The sequence below is a fragment of the Sarcophilus harrisii genome, chromosome 1, assembly GCF_902635505.1.
Source record: "Sarcophilus harrisii chromosome 1, mSarHar1.11, whole genome shotgun sequence".
NCBI lineage: Eukaryota > Metazoa > Chordata > Mammalia > Dasyuromorphia > Dasyuridae > Sarcophilus > Sarcophilus harrisii.
In genome coordinates, this window is record NC_045426.1 from 710,439,069 (window position 1) to 710,455,989 (window position 16,921).

At 58.6% G+C, this 16,921-nt stretch overlaps 1 protein-coding gene across 1 annotated transcript in view; it reads right to left on the bottom strand.

The window, feature by feature from the left end:
- The window catches only part of ARVCF (ARVCF delta catenin family member), a 256,808-nt gene that overhangs the window by 25,435 nt on the left and 214,452 nt on the right, over nt 1–16,921 (bottom strand). The window contains 7 exon segments of the mRNA XM_031949000.1: nt 7,133–7,150; nt 9,976–10,079; nt 11,018–11,139; nt 11,473–11,880; nt 12,221–12,545; nt 13,493–13,619; nt 15,390–15,537. Coding sequence (XP_031804860.1) covers nt 7,133–7,150; nt 9,976–10,079; nt 11,018–11,139; nt 11,473–11,880; nt 12,221–12,545; nt 13,493–13,619; nt 15,390–15,537 — 1,252 coding nt within the window.

Genomic DNA, 16,921 nt, shown 5'->3' on the forward strand with positions numbered 1-16,921 from the left:
ACTTCCAGGATCGCCGGCGCCCAAGGGGGACGAGGCATTCCCAATGGCTTGGGGGGGCTGAGTGGGCAGGGCTGGAAGGTCCCCCAGCCCAGGACAATCCCCCTGCACAGTCTGGGAGGAGGAGTTCTCCCTCAGCTTGGAGTCCCAGAGCAGACCCTCAAGGAGGAGCAGGGATGGGCCGCAGCTGGAGGGCGCGTCTGAGAGAGGCCCCGCTACCGGCGCACAGTAGGTGCTTAATGCTTGTGGACCCACTGAAGGACAAAAGAGATGCTGTAGCCCTGGGGCGGGGTGCTGGGGGTGTGCAGGAGGGAAGGGAAGAACTGGCTGCAGCTGCTTCCAGTCTTTGCTCCTTCTAAAGGCAACCGTTTCCCCCCCCCCCACTGTCCAGTACCACAAGGGTACCCACTGCCCGGATGACAAGACTGAGGCTCAGGAAGGCCTGAAATGACCATCTCGTGGACTGTTAGGGCTGGAAAGGAGCTTAGAACAGGGGGTGTCAGGGCTGGGAGGAAGCTCAGAACACAGAACATCAAATGCCGTAACACAGAACACAGAAGACCAGAGCAGGAGCCTAAGACACAGACTAGAGCCTGAGTCGGGAGGGGACCCCCAGAGGGTCAGGGGCCACATTCCCCATAGGCTCCCACAGCCTTTGCCCACAGATGCCCCCAGGACGCAGGAAGGTCCCTCTGGGGGGGGGGTCTCTCCCTGACTTTACCCTTCACTCCCTAGAACAAGCTCAGCCCTCAAGCTTGACCCGGTCCCTGAACTCGTCCATCCTCCTCTCCCAGCTGAGAGCTCCTGGCTCCTTGGACTTTCCTGGTGGGGCGTGAACTCGGGGCCTTTCCCCACCCCCTTCCTATCTTTAGTTCTAGTGAACTCCTCCCTTTTATAGTTGGGTAAACTGAGGCCCAGAGAGAGGAAGGCTGGTGTCCAGAGCCAGGAACAGGAGGCGGGCACCCTTGCCCCCTCCGGTGGGTCAGAAGGGCCCTCTCTGCAAAGCCCCGGCCCCTCCCCGCCCCCGCCCTGCGGCGCTGTATGTTTTTGATCAAATCCATGAGAAAAGGAACCCACGGAGTATTGTTGAGTAGACCGAACTCCCAGGGTTGATGGGGAAACTGAAGCAGAGAAAAGTTAAAGGATTTGTCCAGAATCTTACAGTTAATACCAAAGGGGGATTTGAACTCAGGCTGCCCGGGATCACTGCAGACCGCCTGCTGCGTGGGCGTATGACCCTGCCACCTGCCCTGTCTCCGCCCTGTGAGGAGGACCCCTGTTTCTCTTCTAACCCCAGAGAGCCCCTGTGGGTCTCAGCCGGGCCGAGACGCCCCGATAAGAGGCCGAGCCAAACTTCCCATGAGCCCTCCGTGCCCCCTCCCAGCAGCCCCAGCCTGGCCCCCGCGGGCCCCTTGCTTCCTGCCTGCCACCCTGTGGCCCCACTTACTTTCCCGTGACATTGGCTACCTCTCCTGAGCTCTCTGAGACATTCCCCAAGGCCTGATTCTTAACCAGGCCCCCATATTATAGTCGGTGTCCTTGTAGCCCTATGGATTTTGCCTTATGCTCCCCTCTGTGGAGCTCTGCCAGGCTGACTGCCCTGGGGCCCGGGGCACTCGCCTTCCACAAGTAAATAGTCTCAGTTCTGTCTCTATCTCCAGAGATGAGCACAGAGCTCTGCACACAGTCGGTGCCTAATAAATGCTTGCTCATTAATTTGGTCTTTTTGACTTCTGAATCCCAAGATGTAAAGCCATGAAGGCATATGGCCTTAGGGGGAACCTGCCTTGGAGTGTTTGAGTCCTGCCTCTGACACCTACCTGTCCTGGACCGAGTGACCCTCGGGGGACTCTTTCTCTCAGCCCGCCATCGGCACCAGCAAAGAGACATTCCACCCCTGAAAGTCCCCAACTAATGCAGTGGTGGATCCAAGCTTCTTCAACCTCCCCGGGCAGGTCCTGGCTCTCTGGAAAGCCAGCAAAGCCTAGAGCGTCCCTATGTCCCTGGGCAGGGGACAAGGCTTGGTTTGAAATGTCTAAGCTCCACAGGCACTTTCCCCATAAGATCCGGAAAGGATCTTGGAGTCCGACCCCATTTTACAGATGGGGAAACTGAGGCTCGGAGGGAGCCGCCCAGGGGCACCCGGATGAGAAGGGTCCGAGGCAGGGCGCCTGCAGCTTCCTGGCAACCCAATGGCCCCAGTGGTCCCTGCTGGAGAGTCTGGTCTCCCAGGGACGACCTCTCCGTGGTGCTGACTTCCACAAAGAGCAGCCCAAGGGGACACAGCCATGTTGGCTTTCTCTGGGTGGCCACGGAGCACGACCCTCCCGGGAAGGAGCAGAGGAGTTTCCAGGAGCCGCCCCGGGTGAAGGGACTTCCTGTAGGTCTGGCTTCCCGCCTCCTCAGTGGGCCGAGCCCCACCGCCTCTCAGCCCCGTCCTACACCTGAGGAGACCAGGCTGATGGGACTTGATTCCAGGCCTTCCTGCCTCGAGGCCGGCCGGGGCCCAGGGGCTCCTCCCTAACCTTACATGGGAGAGAGCTAGGTCTGAAAGGGCTAAACAACCCCCAGGTCCTCCAGCAAGGGAGCACCTGAAACGAAGGCAGGCGCAGGCCCAAAGGCGCCACTGAGGCTCCAGATATTCCCAAATACGGGAGCGTGGCGTTTGCAAGTTCTGCACCCAGTTATCTGAATGCCTCACTTTCTCTTTTCTTAATTTTATTTTTAATTTATGGAATCAATTGAGCTTTGTCATGACACAGTGCGATAAAAAAAGATTTTACATGAAACTGCAAATCTTTTGGGCAGGACTCGCAACTCCTTTCAGACAAGACAACAAAGCTAGCGATTAAGCTCAAGTTTTTCCCTCCCCAGACACAAATATTCATTATATATGTATATATGTATAGATACACATACACATACACATACACATATATGAAATGTATTTGATATTTATTACTTATATGTTATAGATAGATATATTATCTATATCTATTCTCTATATGTGAAATAATTCTCTATATTTCTCTCTATATCTATTCTCTATATAATATAAATTTATTCTTTATACATTTTAGTTCTTTCTATATCTATATATAATGCAATATTATTCTCTATATTCAGTTCTTCCTATATCTATTCTCTATATAATGTAAAATAATTCTCTACATTTCAGTTTTTATATCTATTCTATATATAATGTAAAATTATTCTCTATATATTTTAGTTCTTTCTATATTGTATATATAATGTACAATTCTTTATTCTGTACTTCAGTTCTTTCTATAGCTCTTCTACATATAATGCAAAATTATTCTCTATATTTCAATTTTCTATATCTATTCTCTATATATTTTAGTTCTTTGTATATTCTATATATAATGTACAATTCTTTTTTCTATACTTCAGTTCCTTCTATAGCTCTTCTATATATGATGCAAAATTATTCTCTATATTTCAGTGCTTTCTATATCCATTCTATATATAATGTAAATTTATTCTCTCTGTATTTTAGCTCTTTCTATATTCTATATATAACGTACAATTCTTTTTTCCATACTTCAGCTCCTTCTATAGCTCTTCTATATATAATATAAAATTCTTCTCTCCACTTCAGTTCTTTCTCTGGGCACAGAATTTGTTCCTTAGCACGACTTCCTGCCTTTGGGAGGGCCTGAATTGAAGCCAGAACAGAACGCTCAGTCAATATAAGCCGCCGTGTTGATGCACGGGGACCGAGGCCCAAAGAGCATCTGCCAAACGGGCTCCTGATGGGCATTGGGTTTGGTAGCCCCACCCCCGCCCCGCTGCGGTTTCCTTTCCTTTAGAAGTGACGCTGGTGCTCAGAACAGGAGGAACAGGAGGGAGATTCAGAAGGTCCCAGCTCCTTCCAATATGCCATGCGGTTTGTTGACCACCCCCTCCATCTCTCCTCCCCCACGTAGATGAGACCCCCAGACTGACCTAGAGCCCCAGCGGCCGTGGACGTCCCTTCCCATGGTCTGGCTCCCTACAGCCCAATCCCTGCTCTGGGGGCAGCTGAAGGGAGGCTCTGGCCTACAGATCCAGGCCCCAGGGCTGCCAGCGGCCCCTCTGCTGGATCCCGGTTCTCCCAGATGTCCCGCTCTCCTTCTGGGAGTCTCTGTGCCAGGGGCTGGGCCCAAGGGCTGACCGGCAAGGCTGGCAGGGCCTGTTATACCCCTGGGAGCTGCACGGGCTGGGCTCCTCTCCTCTGGGCGACTCAGGGCAGAGAGGGTTGCTGCCTTTCCCCAACCTGCCTCATTGTGGGTGCCCACAAACAAGGGTACCCCCGACTGATGGCTCTGTCAGCTTCTGGGGCCAACAATCTCCCCTGCACCCACTCCCTGCGGCCAACCCGCGAGGGACTGGCCTTTCCCTTGGCCGCTAGTCCCTGAGAGCTAATGAAATGAATTGGGCAGAAGGGGGCCCGCCTCCTCCTCCAGGAAGCCCTCCTGTTTCCTCCAGGCCTTGCTGCTGCTCTGCCTTCCTCCGGTTCACTTCCTCTCACTCTCCTATCCACCCCCCCAGGGCACAAAGCTGGCCCTGGGCTCAGGAGGACCAGGATTCAAGTCCAGTCTCTGACAAATACAGGCAAATTGCCCCAACCACTCAGGGCTCTCCAAGATGAAGTTGGGGAACAGGTGAGACCTGCGTCGGCGGAGGGAGTTTTCTCTCCTTGGAGTTCTGGGCCAAAGAGATCACAGACCGGGCCCCTTCTCTACCAGAGGGCAGGGCCCGCACCTCCATCCCAGAGCCCTGTGGCCACGGGGCACATGGTTAGGGAGCCGGAGCTTTGAGGATCCGCCTGGGGCTGGAGTCTATTCTGCCGATGAGCTCCCCATGGGGCCATCCTGACCCTCAGGTCTCCAGGCGAGGAAGCCGCTCTGCAGAGAGGGAAGGGGCCGGGCCGGGGTCTCACAGCAGCTCGGCGAGGCCCAGAACTCGGACCGTCCCAGCTCTGCCCAGGCCTGCTTGATGAAACCTGCTGCGCTCCCCACTCTGACACGGGGGGATGAGGTCGGCCTGCACTGACACCGGCTCTGGGTGCAAATCTCCCCCTGTGGAACCCTGGGAGTTGCTAGCTGGGGGCCGGGAGCGCAGCCCCATGCCAAGGTCCCCGGGCCCTCAATAAGCCCCCACAAAGAGAGGCCCCGGCCTGCCGGAGAACACAGCGGGAGCCCCGGGAATGAGCTGAGAGGAAGGACAGCGGGTGGCCTGTGGGGGCTGCAGTCCCTGCCAGGTAAAGGGCGAGTCCTTCTCCTGGGCGCCCCGAGCTCCGACGGGGCCTCCCGCCTGCCCGGGAGCTGGGCATGCACAGGGAGGGCTCGTGGGAAGCCCAGAGGCAGCCAGACCTTTCACAAACCCCGACGCTCTGGCTGGGTTCGAATCCTGCTCAGGAACAATCAGATATCGCTGCCCAGCCCGCCAGAGACTGTCCCACAGCAGCAGCGCGCTCCCCTCCCTGTCTGGGCCCCCAGCTCCCCAGCCTCCTCCTCAGGCCTCAGAGCTCAGCTGCAGCCCAGGAAAGGGGCCGGCCCTCCCGAGAGGGACGCTTCCCCTGGCCGTGGTGCTGAACTCCACTGCAGCCTGGCCCAGGGCTGGCTCCCAATCAGAAGTCTCAGCCCTTCTGGAGGCTGTGCTGGCCCTTCACAAGGCTGCCCATAGGATCTGAGCCAACAAAGTGTCGCCAGGCCCTGCACTCACAAAGGTGCTGTGAGTGACTTAAAAACCAGTTATCGATCTGAACGATAATAGCTTGTATTGGAGAGAGCATCCTGAGACTCGCCCTCCTCCCCTCAATGCCCTGCAGGGTGCCATTATTCACTCATTTCAGTTAAGTTGCTTCCTTGGGCCCACATTTGGGGTTCACTAGGCAACGAGACTAGAGCCGCTGGCCATTTCCTTCTCCAGCTCACTTTACAGATGAGGAAACTGAGGCAGACAGGTTAAGGTGGCTTGCTCAGAGCCCCACAGCTAGGAAGTGTCAGATGTGAAGTCAGGAAGAGGAGGTTCCATCCACCGTACCCCCTGAAAGCGTCTGGCCTGACTTCCCTGGGCTGCAGTCTGTCAGCACGCCCACTTTACAGATGAGGAAATAGAAATACAGGAGATTCAATAAGCTTTTGGCAATTAAGCAATAGTTAATGCTGGAGCCGGGGGACAAACCCGGGCTGCCCTGTAAGGCCCACGCTCTTGTCGGCGTGCCTGGGTCAGAGTGGCCCGAGCCCACCGAGGTGGGAAAAATCCCTTGAGAACAAGGGTGGAAACGTAGGGAGGCAGAGGGCAATCCATCTGCCGGGCCCAGAGGGGCCAGACTCCTCAGCCCAGCCGGCTCCAAGGGAGCCGAGAACAGAAGCCACGGGCGAGAGTGAGGGAGCCTCCCGCTTGGAACTACGTGGGCAAACAAGAGCCGATCAGCAGGGTGCCGGCGAACCGCCCGCCAGGGCGCGCTGACAGAACGGCCTCCTGGGGCCTTGGCGCCAGAACCAGGAGGCTTCACAGGATGCCCCTTAGGGAGCGGGAGGCTCGGGCTCTTCTAAAATGGGAAGGGGGCAAGAGAGACCATGATTCTCCATGTGGGGGCAACAATAAGCCGTTTAGTCCCCTTGTTCTAGATCCTAACAGTGCTTCTAAAAGTGCCACCCAAGATTAAGGGTCTGGACCTTCTATGTTTTCTCACTGACTCACACTGAGATTACAGTTGACTGTAAGACTACTAGATCCTTTTCCACGGAGTGGTTTATTAAGTGACCTCTCCCCCATTTCTTGACTTTTTGGACCCAAGGGCAGAACTTTGCATTGATCACTACAGAACTTCATCTTCTCCCTGCAGTTGCTCTCATCATGACACGGGGGTCGCGCTGGGTTCTCAGGCCTCACTAAACCAGAAATGCTTCGGGAACGGCCGGCGACAGAGCGCTCACCTGAGGAAGGCCAAGCTAACCACGAGGGCCTCGACCCCACAAACACGTTCTGGTAACTACCAGAATCTGCTTCGGAGAAGGGCAGGGAGCTGGGGGCCGGGGGCCGGCCTCATCCCGACCTTCTGTCCAGGGGCCCCGGACAGTGAAGGAAGGAGAAAGAACAGAGAGAAAAGGACACAGGAACTCACCTTGACTGAACCAATCCTCTTAGGACCAGAAAAGCAGCAGAGAAGGAAACAAGAGTCACAGAAAGGAGAAATAGAGGCACTGATGAGAGGCGTAGTCCACGGGCCTGGCTTCCCCACCCCCACCCCGGGGCCGGGCCTGCTCTCCACCTGGGGCCCCGGAGACGCCCTCCCCCAGCGCCCAACTCCTGGCTCTCTCGTGCCCACCTGGGCCGGGAGACCCCCTCTCGGCACCTTCGCCAACAGAGGCGGCTGAGGATTCTGCCCTTGGCCCTGAGTCCCTGCAGAGCCCCAAGGAGGGAGCACGGAGGCAGGGCAGGTGCCCCCCGCTGGGCAGGCTCCGAGATACAAGGGGGGAGCCCGGGGGCCGAATCCTGGGGTGGTGGGGACGTCATCAGCCCAAGGAACTCCCGGGGGAGGAGCTCCCTCCACTGGTGCAGGCCGCCACCCGCGCGGACCAGTCTGGGAAGAGCCAAGGATTTGTTTTTTTCCCTTTTTGTGACTGATTTCCCCCTGCTCAGTGCTCTGGCTCCTCTGGGTCCCGTGGGTAGGATTCACCTAAAAACTGATGCCCCGACCAGGGCTCCAGGGCCTCCCCAGCCTGGGGGCTCCCGGCCCACGGCCCTCCTGTTTCAGAAGTCGAGTCACGAAGCCTCGGGGAGCAGAGGCAGGGGCGGGGCGCTCTCTCCCGGGAGGCCGAGCTCCGTTCCTCGAGTCACAGGAAGGAACTCGGGGTTTCTCCCTCTTCCCTTTGGGAGCTGAGGGGAAGCGGGAGGGCTCTAGTCTTCCCCAGTGGCCGAGGACCTGCGCTATCGGATCCCAGTGGTCACCCAGCACCTTTACCCAGAAGCCTCTGTGCCAGGAGCGCCTTAGCGCCCCCAGAGGCAGATTGGGGAGATCTTCCTGACACTAAGCCTTCCTTCCAGCTGGCTAAGAGTTTCCCCTGCACAGATCATGGCCAGGAAGGAGTGGGGGCGGAGGACGGACTGAAGGGGGCGGAGGGCGGGCGGCCCCCGCCTGTTTGGGAGGGTCTGCCTGGCAGCAAAGGGCTCCTCTGAGCCGGCAGGAGGAGGGGGCCGACACTCGGGCCCAGGGAGGGGGACCTGAGGCCAAGGGAAGGGGCTCTGCAGTGCGGCCTCAGAAGCCTCAATCCTGATACTCTTTTTCTAGGGGGCAGCCCGGTGGTGCAGTGGTTAGGGCGCCAGGCCTGGAGTCGGGAAAACTTGTGCTCAAATCCCAGTCTCAGACACGCCCGGCTGTGGGATCCCGGGCTTCAACGCTGCCTGCCTCAGTTTCCTTGACTGTAAATGGGGCTCATACGGGTGCTAATCTCCCCGGTCTGACTGAGGTGGAGTTTGTCTAGTGCTCAGCACACTGAGGAAGCCCTGGGGAAGTGCTCTTTGTCATTTTGATCATTCCCTGTGAATGAGCAGCCAGATATGCAGGGGCTAGAGCACAGCCCTGAAGGCAGGAGGACCTCAGAACTTAACACTTCCTATGGACTCTGGGCAAGTCACTTAACCCCAGCTGCCTCAGCCAAAAATAAAAATAAAGAAAAAAATTATTTCCTGCAAATTAACTCGGAAAATCCACCCTCAGACCTGGAGCACGATGAGATGCCGTGAGAGGGTGGGAGGGGGGTCAGCTCAAAGAGGGGGTGCAAAGGGCAGCGCCCACCGAGGGGGCAGGGGAGGCAGCAGAGCCCTGGGGAGGCCGGGCCCCAAACCAGAGAGGCCCCGAGAAGGCCCTGGGCTCCACCTGGAGGGGGCATGAGGAGGCCCGAGGACTCGGGCTGGCCCGGTGAGCAGAGGGGGCCCTGGGGGCCTGCGGGGGGAGCCTTCAGCAGCTCCTGCCATGCACAAAGCTGCCCTCCCGCCAAGGCAGGGGACACATGCCCCGCCCAGGACCCCACCCCTTCCCTGCTTGTCCATTAGTGGCCCAAGGCCCCAAGCTCTGGGCACGGGGGGCCCAAGATCTGAGATGGAGAAGCCGGCTCGGCTGAAACGGCTGCCCCCAAAGCACCTGCTTCCGGCACAGAGGCCACTGGGACGGCGTCTTCCCATGAAGAGCTCAGGGGCCGCACTCTCTCCCATCTGAGGTCAGGGGCCCCTTGGGTTTACTGCCTGAGGTCAGAAGTCATGTTCTCTCCCATCTGAGGTCAGGGACCCTTCGGGGTCACTGCCTGAGGTCAGGGCCCTCACTCTCTCCCATCTGAGGTCAGGGACCCCTTGGGGTCGCTGCCTAAGGTCAAAGGTCATGTTCTCTCCCACCTGAAGTTATCTGCCCAGGGGCCCTTGAGGGAGCAGACGAACCTCCAAAACCCTCCCTCAGCTTCTGACCAAACAACCCCCTGCTTCTGTCCCGCCTGGATGTGCTGAGGGAGACGTCCCTTCTAAACCTCAAAGCCCGGGCCCTTCTCTCCAGCAGAAGCAGCCCCGGGAGGGGCGACATCAGAGCCCGGCCGACCCCACCTCTGTGCTGATGGGGAGACGGCAGCCCCCATCTGAGAGCGGGCAGAGTCGAGGTGGGGCACAGGGACCATCCTAGGAAAGACGCCCCTGACTCGGCCTCAGTTTCCTTATCTGCCAAATGGGAGCAAGGGCACCGATTACCACCTTGCATGGCTGAGGTCAGGCCCTGGGAGAAACCCTGAGGAGGAGGGGGTTAACTCTGGGCCAGAGGTCGGGGCTCTGAGCCAAGCAGGGTCCGGCTAGTGAGGAGAACAAGGCGGCCGGGCCTGCAGCTCGGGGAGGAGCCGGGCCGGGGGAGCCAGCCAGCCCCAGCCCGCCCGGGGCCCAACGGGCCCCCAAGGCTCCCCCGGGCTCCGGGCCCAGCTCAGCACCCACCTTTGGCTTTCTTGCTCCCGAAACAGCTGGCGTCGTCCTTCTTCCTGGGGCGCCCCGGCTGGCGGCCGGCCGGGCCCTGGGTACTTGTCAGGCCCCGGAACCTCCTTAAGTTGGGACAAGTTCCATGATGCCGGTTTCCAATGGGGCGGAAAGGGGAAAGAAGGAAGCAACCCTGTTCCCTCAAGAACCCCCGGCCCCGACACCCCCTGTCCTAGGCCCCTCCCACCCTGACACCCCCTGTCCTAGGCCCCTCCCAGCCCCGACACCCCCTGTCCTAGGCCCCTCCCAGCCCCAACACCCCTGCCCGGGCCCTCCCAGCCCCGCCCCCTGTCCAGGCCCTCCCACCCACCCCCTGTCCTGGGCCTCCCAGCACTGACACCCCTGTCCTGGGCCCTCCCACCCGGCACCCCTGTCCTGGGCCCCTCCCAGCCCACACCCCGTCCTGGGCCTCCCACCCTGACACCCCTGTCCCGGGCCCCCCCTGACACCCCTGTTCGGGCCTCCCACCCCTGCCCCCTGTCCTGGGCCCTCCCACCCTGCCCCCTGTCCTGGGCCCCTCCACCCTGACCCCTGTCCGGGCCCTCCCAGCCCCGACACCCCCTGTCCTAGGCCCCTCCCACCCTGACACCCCCTGTCCTAGGCCCCTCCCAGCCCCGACACCCCCTGTCCTAGGCCCCTCCCACCCTGACACCCCTGTCCTAGGCCCCTCCCCCTGACACCCCGTTCTGGCCCCTCCTCTTTCAGGACTCTAGCTCCCAGAAAGGGGCCTCCACCAGCACACCCAGTTGGAAGCCCGCACCTCGCTGGGCCCAGCCTTCATCCCCTTCGGGTCCCTTTCCGCCAAAGTCCGGCCCCTCCCCCGCCGACCAGACAAGCCCGGCCAGGAACTTAGACCGTTAGAGCAGCCTGGTGCCCCGGTCCTGCCCGGGGCCCGGCCCCTGACAATGGCCACCGGGCTCAAAGACCTCGGAGCCAGAACCCATGACCTCCCATCGCCCCTTGGGGCAGCGTCCGGTGTTCTGGACGTCGGGTCCAGAGCGACCTCCCAACGTTCCCCTTTCGCTCTTGGTTCTGCTGAATCCCGTACAGGAATACAAGAACCCTGCTCTCAGGACCAAGGCGGATGCCTAGGGGAGGCTCAAGGCCATCAGTCCCACCCCTTCCCTATGGATGACAACGGTCCCAAGGGAAGGCGCCCAAAGGGGCCCACGGTGAGGTGGGATTCAAACACAGCCCTCTCCTAGGAGGTCACCAGCTATACTTTTTCCTCCTATTCAGGCCTAACTATTTACGCCCCCTCCCCCATTGGACTGGGAACTCCTGGAGGCTGGGGGCGACGATTTTGGTTTACTTGGTCCCCCCAGTGTTGGCACACAGTAGGTGTTTAATAAATGCTTGTTTCCGTCTCACCTTCAGGTGTTACCACTCATTTACACTCTGCCTCATCCATCTGTCTAGCAGTCCATCTCTAATTTTTATATATTTCCCCCATCAGACCGGGTACCTCTGGAGGCCAGGGGTGACAGTTTTGCCTTTTTTGGTTTCCCTGATGCTTGCACACAGTAGGTGCTTAATAAATGGATGGCGACTGATCGACTGATCTCTACTGGATTTCCTGTCCTCTTCCCTGTAGAGACCCCTGACCCAAAGGAGCCCTGCGGTCGGGCGGTCACCCTGGCCCCCCACGAGCCCCAAGTTGCATGGCATCATCACCTTGTTGTCGGTATCTTTCTTGCCGATGGCGGACTGCAGGGCGTGAAGAAGAGCATCCACCAGCCCGTCACACTCCCGAGGCCCCTTTTGGGCCCCCCATCTGAGCCAGCCCTGGGGAGAGCAAGGGATTCTGGTCACCCCACCGGGCCTCTGGGAAGCCGACGGCTGTCTGGCTTTAATCCACTCCAAGGCCTGGGAATCGGGAGACCCGGGTCAGGTTAGGGAAGGAGGCAGTGTGGGCCAGTGGTGAGACCCCTGGGGGGTCAGAGACCTGGGCTCCAATCCCAGATCGGTCTGGCCCGGGCAAATCTGTCCTCTGAGCTTCAGCTTCCCCTATAAAGTGAGGGGATTGGCTCTGGACTTGGGTCCCAGTTGGTCTTAGGAACAAGCCGGCCTCGGGAGGGGGCACCAAGGGAACATGGAAACCGGCCTGGGCCTGGGCCGGCCTTGGGGTCCCAAATCCTCAGAAATCCTAGGAATCCAGGCCTTGATTAATTTTGGGCCAGTGTCAGATAAGGAGGGAGGGGCTCACGAGGTTCCCTGGGCCAGGGAAGGGTACGGCCCCTGTGCCCGACTGCCCATTCCAAGGACCCGAGTGCCCCGAGCACCAGGCTGTGGCCCTGGGCAGTTCCCCAGGGCCCCCGGGCAGCAGTGAGGGGACATTGCCCTTTTCCCTCAGGTCTCGTGACAAGGTATTTTCTGACCCTGATGCTCCAAAGGGCTGGGCCGGCCTTAAATCCTGTCCTTGCAGCACCGCAGCAGCACCAGCTCCCTCTGCCCAAGAGCTTGGGCAGCAGGGCCCAGCACGAGGCCACGCTCGAAGGCCAGCCCGGCTCTTTCCATCGCACATGCTCCCTCTTTTCTCAGATCACAGTCAAGCGTGGAGATGACACAGCCTTGAAGGCAGGGGCCCTGGATTCAAATCCAGCCCTTACTTTTGGGAGCTTGGGCCAGTAATTCACTTCACCTCAGCTGCCTCCTCTGCAAAACAGGGGGAGAGGAGACACTAACGGCCTCTCGAGACCCCGGCCAGCTCTAGATTTCTGAGCGGAGTCCGGGTTAAGGAATACATTTGCTCTGATCTGAGTCTGTGTCTAGACAGGGCCACCTGCACCCTCCCTCTTCCTGAGCACTGAATGTTTAAGATTCACTTTCTTACCCGTGATCCTTCTGAGGGCAGCTGGGCAAGGGTCATGGTGCTTACTTTGCAAGCGGGGAAACTGAGGCCCAGGAGGCCCAGGGCCAGAAGAGACCACAGAGCACTCAGTCCAAATGGTCACAGAAGGGGAAACTGAGGCCTGAGTATCAGAGAACTCACAGCTGGAAGCTCCGAGGCCCCCCCAGAAGGGAGTTGTCAGCGTCCTTGGACACCACATCTCCTCATCTTTCCATGGGAGCAGCCCAAGGACTTGGCTGTGGAAGCCTTAGGAGATCGCGGGACCATGGACATGTCTGGGAGGCAGCTCAGGTCTAACAGGTAGAGAAACTGAGGCCCAGAGGGGACCAGGGCCTTAGCCAAGCTCACAGAGAGACAGATCTGGGCCAGGTCTGCACGTTCCCCCGTCCCTGCCGCGTCTCCCCTGGAAGGGACTCGGCAGAGCACCCAGGGGTCCGGGCTCCCAGCCCGCGGCCCTCCCTCTTGGCCATCAGGCCTGACCCTCCCTCCCTGCGCCTCCTCCCAGCTTTGCTCTGTTCCTGACCGGCACTCGGTGTTCCCTTCCCTTCCCCAGAACATTCCAGGGGAGGAGGCGGTGACCCCACGTCCCTGAGCCAGGGGAGGGGCAGGCCCAGCTGGTGCTCTGACCCTCGGAGGCCCGGCCAGGGTGGGCCCAGGGGCAGGGGCCGCCCTCGGGAGGCTGAGAGGAACATCCCGCTCACCACCCGGAAACCTGGCCCTCGCCCCAAGGCATGAGGTGCCTGCTGGGTAAGGTCTGACGGAGGGAACAGGGAAGGGCCTGAGGGCCGCCCCTCCTGCTCAGCCGCTCCTCCGTGCTGATGGGCAGGGCCCGGGACAGGGCCAAGGAAAGGGCGCGCCCGTTATCCCAGGAGGGAGGCAAATGCCAGTGAAGACCCAGGCCTGGCCTGGAACCTCCCCGAGAGGAGCGGGGGCCAAGGGCCTGAGTCTGTCGCCTGACTGACTGATTCCACAACGATTACAATGATCATTATTCTGCGCAACCGCGTTATGCTGCCTGTCATTCAGTCACGTCCGATTCTGTGTGACCCCATTCGGGGTTTTCTCGGCAGAGAGGCTGGAAGCGTTGGCCACGTCTTTCTTCAGCTCGTTTTACAGATGGGGAAACCGAGGCAGGCAGGCTGAAGTGACCCGCCCAGGATCACACATCTAGGACGTGTCCAAGGCTGAACTGGAGCCCCTAACCCTCTTGCTGCTCCCGGCCCAGTGCTCTGCGCATTATGGCACCCCCTTAGCCCTCATGTTGTCTTAGCAGGAAGAAAAAAAAAAATATATATATATATATATATATATATATCTCCCTGCTAGAAATGATCTCATTCAACCCTCTCACATTACACTTGGGGAAACTGAGACCCCGACCAGTCAGGGGACACAACCCCTGGGACAGCTGGGGCCTTATTCTGATGCCCCCAGAAGGAGAGCGTTGCATGAGGGCGGGGACTGTTAGCTGAGCCTTGCATCTCTAACACCAGGTACACAGTAGGTGCTTACTAAATGTTAAAGCAACCGAAATAGAGTATTTCGGTATGGCTGCTCTGAAGGCCCAAGGCTCTGGAGACCCAGCCCTTTTGTCAGGTCAAGTCAGCAAGCATTTATGAAGCACCTACTGTGTATGAGTAGTGAGAACACATAAAACAGAGCCGAGGATCTTAGGATAACAGATTTGGAGCCTGAGGAGGACAAGCCCTTAAAGACCATCGGGTGAGAAGCCAGAGGCCCAGAAAAGATTTATTCGGGGTCAGTGGTGTCAAAGGCAGAATCTGAACTCAGATCCTCCCGGGAGCCACTTTAGCAGGCTGCTGCTACCTTTCCCGTCCATCAAAGTCCTAGAAAATACTGCAGGGGCCTCTGAGAATACCAGGCACTTGCTTCACGTGTCATACACACTAGGTGCCAACTTCACACGGCATCACACACACTAGGTGCCAAATTGTACACACTACACACTATCTTTACATGGCATTGTACACACTAGGCGCTGACTTCATGCAGCGTCACACACACTAGGCACCGACTTCATGCGGCATTGCACACACTAGGCGCCAACTTCATGCAGCATTGGGCATACTAAGTGTTCCCATAAATGCTGGCTGCTCTATGGATCATTCCCATTTACAGAGGATCAGACTCCTCCCTCAGCTCCTGGGAATCTGAGGTGGGACTTGAACTCGAGCTTCCTTCCAATCTAATTAGAATACCCTCTCCATAAATATTATCCCCATTTCATAGATGGGAAAACTGAGGCTCAGCGAGTTACTTGTCTGAGGTCACCCAGACGGCCGGGGTCGCCTCTCGCACTCAGGTCCTTACAAAGCAGGAGCAGCCTTCCTTTCCGTTCCTTCACAATACCACCTCCCTGCAGGCAAACAAGGGGATGCCAAGCCCCTCCGCCACTCCCATCTCCTTGGGGTCTCCCCCAGGGGAGTTCTCCCCGGGTTGGCGCCCCTCGGTGCCCTGCATGCCGGGATCCCTAGCCCCGGGCACCCCCGCGGCGGGCACAGGCCGAGATGAATGAAGGCCTGGGAGTGGATGATGGCTGGGGAGCCATGACGGCCAACGATGCCAAAGACACGGTGGGTTCGGGGTATGACCCTCAGGCCGGGGGAGGAAGTGGGGGCCGCGGGGGTGGAAGGCGGCACACGCAGGCTGTGCTGGAGGAGGGGCCAGCAAATCGGCAAATTAGAAAGCTGGACGTGGGGCAGCCCCTGGAGGGATCAGAGGTCACTTCCCCTCTACAACCTGGTCTAGAAACGTGACTCCCAGAATCCCAGAGCTCAAAGAGCCCAGACCTGAACAAGGGTGATCTCGGGACCCCCGACACACCACCTCCGGCCTCTCTGAAGACTCCCGGGGGGGTCACCGCCTGCCACCGTAGCCCCCTAGAGATGAATGGGGGGGAGGGTCCTGCCGCCTCCTCCTCCTTTGGGCCTTGCCCTTTATACTGATGCTGGGTCATCAAACAGTGAAATCAAGGAGCAGCCGCCCTGGGCGAGAAGGAGGCTTGTCCTGGAGCCCCTCCCAACAGAGCTCTAAGCCCCGCCTCCAGCTGTCAGAGCCCCTCAGGACCTTGGTCAGCGCCTCTCCCCAGGCCTAACTGCTTTAGGAGGGCGAGGGCTTTGTCTGCCCACAGCACCCCCTGCTCTGCCTGGCAGAGTGGAAGCTTCTTGAGGACAGGCCTCAGCCACGCTGGCGTTGGCTGCCCGGGGCCCAGCCCCCAGGGGGCAGCGGCTTTCTGCCTGTCATTCAGGCTGTTCCGGCGGACTCTCCGCGACGCTGGACTTTTCTTGGCAAAGGCACTGGAGCGCTTTGCTCTTTCCTTCCCCTGGCCATTTTACAGATGAGGAAACTGAGGCAAATAGGGTGGAGTGACTTGGTCAGAGTCATATGGCTAGGAAAAAGTTTATGGCCACACTTTGAACTCAAGGAGATGAGTCGAGAAGACTATCCACTGAACCACCCCACTGCCCCTAGGCTGGGATACAGTAGGGGCTTAATAAATGCATGTTGACTGACCCCAGAGGCTCCAGATGATGAGGACTATGGCCAGGGGAAACATTCACCACCCTTTTAATGGCCTATGCTTAATGTTCCTCCAGGTCTGACGTCCCCTGTTCTTAGGCCCCTCCCAGTCCTGACATCCCCTGTTCCTTTAATCTGTCTGGCAAACTGATTCCACCAACAGCTGACAGGGCATTTGTGTAGAAGCGCCAGATCACGCCCCGCACCATTTGCCCGCTGGGGAGACAAGCTTGTCTATGGAACGAGTCGGCCCATTTCCCATCTAGCACCAGAGGCTCTGTCTGCACCCGACCCTTCACCTCGTGGAGCAGAGGCTGTCTCCTGTCCAGGCCCAGGGAGGCCCATCAGACTGACCCATGCACTGGCCCCCACAGGCACAGAGAGGAGAAGAAGAGGCATCTGGGCAGTAGATCCCGGCCTGGCCCAGGGTATGCCCTGGCAGAGGGGCACAACTTCACCTTCTGAATGTCTGCCAGAATTTTTCCTCATTTACAAATGAGGTACCACTGGCAAAGC